We start from the raw sequence: 8687 nt of genomic DNA, 5'->3' as shown, positions 1-8687 counted from the left end.
CCGAACATTTGGTTGATGGCAGTGGTCGAAGCATACACAAAATACGAACCCTGCTGGATCCTGTGGAGATTGAATCGTCATTCTTTGCTGCAAAGCACACTTCTTTTTTTGTCCATAGATGCGTCCTTGTAATTTGTTCTGCAAATCCCTCCATACACGCAACTATTATCGCTGCAAACAAATGACTAGTTTAGTATAAAGCATACTGCCACAAAGATGAGTGCTGGCACCTGGGTCCAGTTATTCATTTATTTTAACAACTCATGTGCTGACATTTCATTGTGAACAAGTGTATTGCCTGCTGAAAGGCACCGCAGTGGAAGCGAATTGGAGGTGTCGGCACGCCCTATTTAACACTACATCTTGATTACTGCAGTAGATTTATTTATTGTTTTAATGGAGAGTTGAACATCACCTCATAGGCATGTGACAGTTTTAAGGATGATTAGGATTGTTTCATAAGTAAATGTTGTTGGACTCAATAGAAGCTGTCCTTATTTATGTTTTATGCTTTGGGTGAGTAAACAATGCATAACACTTTATGCTGATAAAAATGCAACTAGAATGGATCAGGAATTCATGCTGAACGAATAACAAAAAGCAATTTTTGCGGATTTCGCCATTTGATACCACGGTTGGTAGGAATAACACCGCTTTATAGACGTGAAAGTGAAACAGGCTGAATTGCACACATCATGGTTATTTGTAATGGAGCAGCCTCTTGTGTCAAGCAGAGTGCTAGTGGAGAACACAATGGTGAAGTAACTGTATGTGCAATGGTAGAAAAAGGCAACAGGACTCTGAAGAGTTCCATGCTCTAATGAGCTCCTTCGGTGGATCATTGACGATCTGCTTCATAGAGCACCGTGAATGCATGTGCACATTTCATAAAGTCGAGTGCATTCCGAAGTGACACACCAGTGTTGCACTGGTCACTTCTCAAACAGTAAGAGACATCTTTACCTTTGCAAGGGGTGAGTGGTATTGCCATGAGGCAACTTACTCAGTGTCTGCTAAGCCTGCATACATTTCTCTATGTGAAAGCGATGCATTCATTTCGACGTGATTATTTGGTTAATGTAAATTCAACCTCCACACGCCAAGGTCAGATGTAGGAGGGTAACACCGAGGAGGCCGATGTTGAAAGACCTTTCTGTAACCATGTCTTATGCCTCGTCCATCACGCCATGACAGTCTGGGACCTGAGGAGGAATCCTTGGCATCAATGACATTGTCCGCATTGTCGAAAAGTTTGCCATTCCCTCAAGTGGCCGTCACCAATTGACTTGACTATCACCGGTTCGACTATTTGAGGCTTACGCAATGCGTTGATGCTGCCACTGAAAGGCCCATTTTGAACTTCTTACAACTTCAGAAAGTGAAATAATCATGATTAGCAAATCAGTCATCCTAACTAGACGTTGCTGATTTGGTTATGGAGGAAACCTTTGCAGTTGTCAAATGCACTTTATTTCCTTGACAGCTACTTGATCGCCACGTCAATTCCCTTCTGGTGTTTATTTACATCCCTACGCCTAGGCAAAAATTGGACCCATTAATTACCGAAGCACAGTTTGCTTATTGTATTTGGAGTGTGTACCGCCACTCCCATTGTACTCATCGACAATTTTTGCTGTTAATTAATAACCTCCCTCACTGCCCTGTAGTACAATTTGGGAACTACTTTGTCAACCGTATCCCAAGCAGGCCAGCACCGATCCCGACCTCCCTCGCCCCACACCAAACCAGAGCTTCTAATACACATTCACAGCAAATATGGATAATTTTCGCAACTAGAAGTCTCTTTTAATGAAGTTGACTGCCTTCAAACTTAGCTAGAATTTCATTATTATTATTAAGCACCAATGAGCCTTTGACTGGTGTGCCAACTTACCTCTTGCATTACGCCACCGTTGCACTCCAAGAGAGGCCCAAATCATGGCAGAAAGACAAATTGTACTCTACTTATCGGAACCAGAAAGCCTGACTAACCCATTGGTTCAGACACAGATGTGGAGGACCAGCTGCGTCGATTCTAGTTCATCCTCACGGCACCGCCTGTCGTGGTAGCGCGGTGATTGGGCTTCAACAGGAGCGCCTTTCCACACGTGCAGCTGTTTTTGGCCTTTCCATCGTGACTGGTTGCTTCGCTCGTCTCGAGCATCCCCATTGGTTGGCTGAAGTGAGGCAACTGAGGTGCGTGCGTGCTCTTGCGGTAGCTACCCACACGTTCGGTGCGCGTGCATGTCCCAATAGCTGCAAAGTATTTGAGCTCGCAGATGAGTGGGCAATTTCGTCAGATCCAAGTCCACTTAATCGTTAAAATTGGATGACAATCAAATGCCAACTATTGTTCCCTTTTTACCGTCACCGGCATCTTCCCACTGAGAAGCCTCTATGCTTTAAAACCAAAACCGTATCCTTTTTGCAGGATGATTAAGTAAATTTAGTTGCCTCACAGAATAGGATGGGTGCTTCCTCATCCGAAGCTTTACCGGAGGGCTTCAGCGTGAAGGCTTCGAATGGCGTGCATCTGGTTGGCTTAATAACAATAAGCTGTCACCACCCACACACAGGCAAACATTGTTTAATAATACAAGTAGGCCCAGAGCCTTAATAGTTTACGACAAATTTATGGCGGGTACACCCATGACAAGGGCTGCAAAATCCATGGAACTATGCGTACCAAACTTCCACTGCAATGAAAGTGATTTGGTTGTGGGAACTGACCGAATTGTATCAAGCTATTTTGTTATCCAAATATCCTCAAACACAATCAGTACTAATGTTCATGAAACATTCTGCAGTGACAAGTGATTTTAAGTAAACCCCACTATTTGTACAGGCTCTAACACGAAGAGCCTTGGTTTTCAAATTCCAGACCAAGCTGGTATTTAAGAGACCTCTACGCATTGAGAAGCACTGCCGGCGTAAATTGAATCATGAACCTTTCTGTAAAACGCAGTTCATCTGCTAATTCTCACAAGCTCTAATCACTCTTCCGGGTCCATAACAGTCGGGCGGACATGAAGATTGATGTTGTAGCAAACTTGGTACACTTGTTTCTTCCAGTCGTTAGTTTTCTCTGTGACAACGGGTATGATGGAGGTAATTCTGTGCCTTCAACGTCCAACGATTCAGACATGTACTTCTCTTTCCATCTGCTAGGGATTTGAGGAGTTCATGCATGTGGTCTTTATGATAAGGCAAAGGATTGCCCTGAAGACGTCAGGGATTATCAGACAAACACTGGTGTCTACAATGAACAGATTAATCGAAGGTCCAAGAGTTGACTAAACGATTGTGCCCAAAGTTGGAGTCAAGCAAACTGCTCAGTGTAATGCACTGTCGAGGCCACATCAGCATCGCCGATAACAAGGATATCGGCATTAATGACGAGGTGGAGTTCTACTGAGAGGAGCTACTGTTGCTGTGATCGTCTACACGTCTGTTGATAACAACAATGCGTGTTCAGTAAAATTTGTTAGCCTCCTTATACGTGTCCCATGTTGGCAACATGTGAAGAGAGGTGGTAAAAGCTTACACTACCGAGTCTTTCAACTGTGTTCTTAACCTGTGAAATATTTGTGCATAGAATATTCGAAGTGTGGGGCTTGATTCTACGCTGAGGTTGCAGCAACTCGTACCAGCATGGAAGACGATTTACCATTTGGAGTACGGATGGGCAGGAGGTTACTGTTACAGTCGAGAGCCTTGCCGTAGGAAGGGAGCTACAAACATGCAGACTGGTGAGGGCACGTTTTGAATGCCCATTAAGACAAAAATCAGGTTGTTGTAAAAGTGGATCAGCAATATTTTGAGGAAAGTAGAGTGCAGTCGTGGATAGGTAGCTTATTCGGACTAGTTCCTGTGTAATCTACGACGGAGTATTCGGTGCATTTCCCTGCCTTACTTTGTATGGTTCTATGCTTACGCGTTTAATAGTGTCTTCAGGTATGATTTTAGCAATCCGAAGGCAAGATATGTCTGCAATCTTTGACTCTAAGGCAAGAATATGCTGATGTTAGGGGTGAATGCTGCATGCGCCTTTGCCTGCGCTCAAGAATTTGCATTCATTCAAATGAGTCGACTAGCTTCATCAGCAGAATTGAAGAGAGGACGGCATCCAGTGTGCATGGACGAATCTGTTGAGACAACAGAAATCGAAGTCAGCACTTTGCAATCGTACAGTTTCTGCTGAAGCAACACCTGAGTTAAACGGCGCAGAATAGACAGAAGGCCTTGGTGATTGGGTTTGCGTGAAGGGGATCCATAGAGCTGCGCCTTTCAAATAGTCCAAACTTATAAGAATCCTGAAGGCCATCTGTAGGACCTACATCAATGTGCTGTTGGCTTTTGTATAAGTCCTGCAGTGGTAGCTGGCTAAGTGGGGTCTCTTTCAGGTTTCGCCTTGCCATATCGTTGTTTGCTGAAATCAAACGCCTGCGCACGTTTGTGACAGACGCATAGAACATTGTTTTAGCAGTCAAGCAGTCGGGCGAAACAAATGCCTAATATTTGTTGCTTTGTGCAGCACGTACCCTCGGAAAATAGTGTATTCATAATTATGAGGCATGCATGCTTCTCCGTTCTCAATTGCAAGTTAATCAGAGTGCTCCAAATTCAGCATCCATTTCAGTCCAAATATTCTGACCCACATTGGTGGCATTCCATTCCTCGATCATGCCACCAAGTTTCCCTAAGGATAGTTGAAACCCATTCTTACACATGAAGGGAATAAGGTCGCCAATTTCAGTGATGGAACCTCAACATTACAAGCTGCAAAGTTCTGAGCTAGCATCTTATTTAAGCAGTTGGCAAATTATGCGATTTTGCCAAGCTGCTTCGTCAAAGTAATCAAGTTCGGTCCCTAGCTTTGTTATCCACTTCCACGATGATCGCATTAATGCAATGTTGAAAAGCCGCTCCACCGTGAAATGGGCTAGTGTTTTGATTGTCAAGCAACGTGCTTCTACCGGAAACTAACGCGGTCCGAGACACCTGGTGTGGCTATGGAGCAAGATGGGTCACTTATAACCCTTCAGGAACCAATCACAAAGGCTACGGTATCATCCGGCTATGTGGCGTTAACTGCCACGATGCTCATGAACCGTGGAGGTCAAACCATAGAAAGATCAGATCGGAACTTCCAAACAACTGGTGGTTCCAGGTGCATTAGCATAAACAATCACTTAGAATCTACGCAAAGAATTAGACTGCGCTTAAAGGAGAAATTGGAATCCTCGAACCGAATGTACTGGTGGCCTTTGGTTGCCCAAGAATTGTGATCTCCGTCAAGCCACCACTGTTCCCAGCATACTAGAGGGAGCACGCCTCTCGGCGATGGCACTCCAGTCGACCTCTACAGGATTGGCCTACCTATCTGGAATAGAGGAAGTAGGCGTTTATTTCTATATAAATAGAGAATGCCTCACGAAGGTCACCTGGGCGGAGCCAAGATGCCGAAACTGTAGTGTACAGCACCAAGAGAGTGTACGTAGCTGAATTGTTAGAAACATTTGGCAGCTCGAGGAAATGCCAACTTCTGGTCTTTCTCATTGCCATGAGCAGGTAAGAGAGAAAGCACACCTTGACGGGGCTACTTAAAGCACTCACTTTATGGTTGCATTTTATGCCAATTTCAATGACTACTAGCAGATAGGTCCGTAGTCCATGCCTTCAACTATTTCTTCTCGTTTAAAATTCCCACCGCTAGTGAGCATTTGGCATTACCCGATATATTCCTACTGAGCATAGATGCACTAAGGCAATATATCGCAAGGCGTGTTAAAGATTGAAGAGGAATTGATAAGACACTTTATTTTAGGGTTTAAGTTTCTAGGCATCTCATCTGCAAGACAAGTGCAATGCAACGGCAAGTCAGTCAGTATTTAATTTGGAGACTAATTGCTTGGGGTTTCACAGGCATAATGCATACAATTTGTGCGATTGACAAAAGGCCAATTTTGTCGAGGAATTATAAGTACTCCGATTTGTCTGCTTTGATATGAACGGTAATATTCCTGCCTCAAATATATTAAGTCGACCAAAATATGGGGAACTACCAAAGTGTTGTGGGGTATATATATATACATGGGAATGCATCGATGCATGTAACCCCGAAAAAAGCAATAATGAGACACTTCGCGACCTATTTATTGGCACTACTGATGATAGACACTGCGTTATTGCGTAGTCCACTGAGGAATGAAAAAGTGGAACTGACGTTGGTGTAGCTTGGTCCTATGGTACTGAGCAACAATTGGTGGTTCTCAACAGGTGAATATAAAGTATAATAATAGTAATCCATTGAAGGGGAAAGAGTGGTACTCAACAAAACAAGACGGTGTTCGACAAGCATCAATGTCTCAAAATCCTATGCCTCAATCGATTCTTCCTTTACCCCTTTTCACCTTCTTCCTTCTCTATCCTGGTACACATGCCTAACCTTCCTAACTTCCATCTGACCACACTAATTATTTTTTCACTCTACCTACAGGCATTTTTCTATAGCACCTTCCAATGGGTACTTTTTCTTAAGTGACAACGATTGGTCATTGAGAGTGCTTTTTATTCCCTCTAGAATGTTGTGCCACCTTTTATTTACAGTGGTTGGCGTTAAGAACTTGCCATAGCATTCTACAAAATTATACTGTTTTTTCTATTTTTTACGTTGTGTATGCCTAAGTAATTAGAATGAAACAGGATAAATAAGGCATTAGATTTCTTAAGAAAAACAATTGACCAGCAAGTCGCATTTCTTTGTGGCACTGTGTGAGTCTTAAGATTGATCAATACGACGATCAGAGCATTTACCTCTTAAGCCAAATTCCGTGTAGTACTTTAACTGCTCCAGCTAAGGTTTAAGCTACGTAAGTAATGCGTACTCATTTGAGGCAGTAGTAACGTGAATCCATTCGTTGATGATGCAGTTGAATCTTCAAGCAATTTATTTCGCATTATTTTCCCCTTTCTCAAACACAAGGCGGCAAGTTCTCCCTACCGGCTTACCAAGTCGACTGATTTGAGCAACTTGGCATCCACTCCAATTAATTCGTTATCATTAATACACTAAAATGCAGAGGCATGCAACCATTGCCTAAGCTGTCGGCGAATGTTAGGCTCCTCCATATGCTTGCACATGACACCCAAAATTCTTCATTTTTGCAAATATCGAGTGGTAAGTAATGACAGTGGAGGGCACAGCAGTTATGGAATCAATAGGCGGTTCGGTAAAGTAAAGTTGGACGTCGAGTGATACAAATGGGCATTCATGACTCCTCGCAGATAAGCCTATCATATACTACTTTGTGAAAGGTTTTACATTGCTTTTGGAGATTGCCCTACATTATGTGATAGCTGTATCGAAGTGTGGTGCTGCATTTTGACCGTGCATTTCTCTACTTTGTTCATGCATCCGCACCTGCTTACTTCATGAAACATTTCCAGTACCTGATAACTACAACGCAAACTTTGTAGAACATCGAAAGCGACTTTCAAAACCTATGACATAGGTGTGTGAAAAAGCAGACATTAGAAGCTAAAATGGCATACTAGCTCAAGAGGACATTTTAGCTCGGATTATGCAATAGCCTAATATGATATCATACAACTCCCAGCCTGTGTCTCATGTTGGCGTGTTGAAGGTTCCACGGACGTGCTACGTGGTTAAATGTCTGGAAATAACATTTGCATTTGTAGTGAGTATGAATATTTAGATTTACTCTAACTGAAAAGTGTAAATACTGCTGGTGTCGGAATATGTGCGACCTTCATACAGATTCGAATGCTGAAGTTGTCATGCGAACCGATGCTTAAGCATGGTACGGGTGTTTCATTGCACTTGCTGTGCTCAAGTCCCACATAGCGTCAGATATAGCTATGACTAGTGATGAAATTTAAAGCATTCAAATAAGAAACAGACTTCTACTTCATCATCTTTCATCAGCTTGGTGCTCTCCTTAAACTGCTGCATTCTTCTGCGCTGGATCAGAAGCCGTACTGACACCAATTTGTAGCAAAGCACAACTGATTATTATCTCCACCCCAATTTAATCTAATCACATGCGCATAGGTCATTACTCACCTAACATTATAAAGGCCCATTTGTTTCTGTTGCTTTCGAGATTGTAAATATAGGGTAACGTGAATTTGCCATCGTTTAATAAATACCACTTCATTCTAACTACGTGGATGTGAAGGTATGCGAACGTGAAACTAAGAGTATGGAAATTCGATGCACCTAAACTGATGAGTTATAGGGACTTGGTAAAGCTAAAACGAGTCTTATACTGATTTGTTTGCTGAGATCATCTTCGAGTAATCAAATGCTAAACGTTAATCCATTAGCCGGTTTGGCCCACCGTGTGTGAAGAATTCGGTTCTTGCCTTTGCGGGGGATTCCTAATAACTTGATCGCGTGTGCCTTATATTCCCTTACTTTCTTGTGGTTACCAATTCTTAAAACCCACATTATTTTGATGGATGCAATGTGGATGATTATGCATATCAAGATTGCCGATAACTTCACTTATAACTTCATGTACTGAAGTGAGTTTATTCTGCATTGCATTGTCCATCTGCTCATTAAAGGCATTGACACCACCCCATTATGTCTTAAACACAAGATGAAAGATGAAGTGGAGCTGATACTCCAATTCCACTCTTACCATGAGCACAATGAAGAG

General features: G+C 42.7%; 1 protein-coding gene across 1 annotated transcript; it reads right to left on the bottom strand. All coding sequences in view use genetic code 11, as the record gives it.

The window, feature by feature from the left end:
* Window positions 1-2000: 2000 nt before the first annotated feature.
* Window positions 2001-4418, bottom strand: EGR_00924 (hypothetical protein; the record flags this gene model as incomplete). Its single annotated transcript, XM_024490173.1, has 3 exons — window positions 2001-2177; window positions 3648-3731; window positions 4338-4418. The coding sequence occupies 3 exons, from the start codon at window positions 4416-4418 to the stop codon at window positions 2001-2003; spliced, it is 342 nt and encodes a 113-aa protein (XP_024355576.1).
* Window positions 4419-8687: the final 4269 nt, after the last annotated feature.

The sequence above is a fragment of the Echinococcus granulosus genome (genome assembly GCF_000524195.1).
Source record: "Echinococcus granulosus chromosome Unknown EG_S00003, whole genome shotgun sequence".
Taxonomy (NCBI): domain Eukaryota; kingdom Metazoa; phylum Platyhelminthes; class Cestoda; order Cyclophyllidea; family Taeniidae; genus Echinococcus; species Echinococcus granulosus.
Note: the sequence above shows the minus strand (reverse complement) of the source record. Positions and strands in the feature narration are given on the sequence as shown.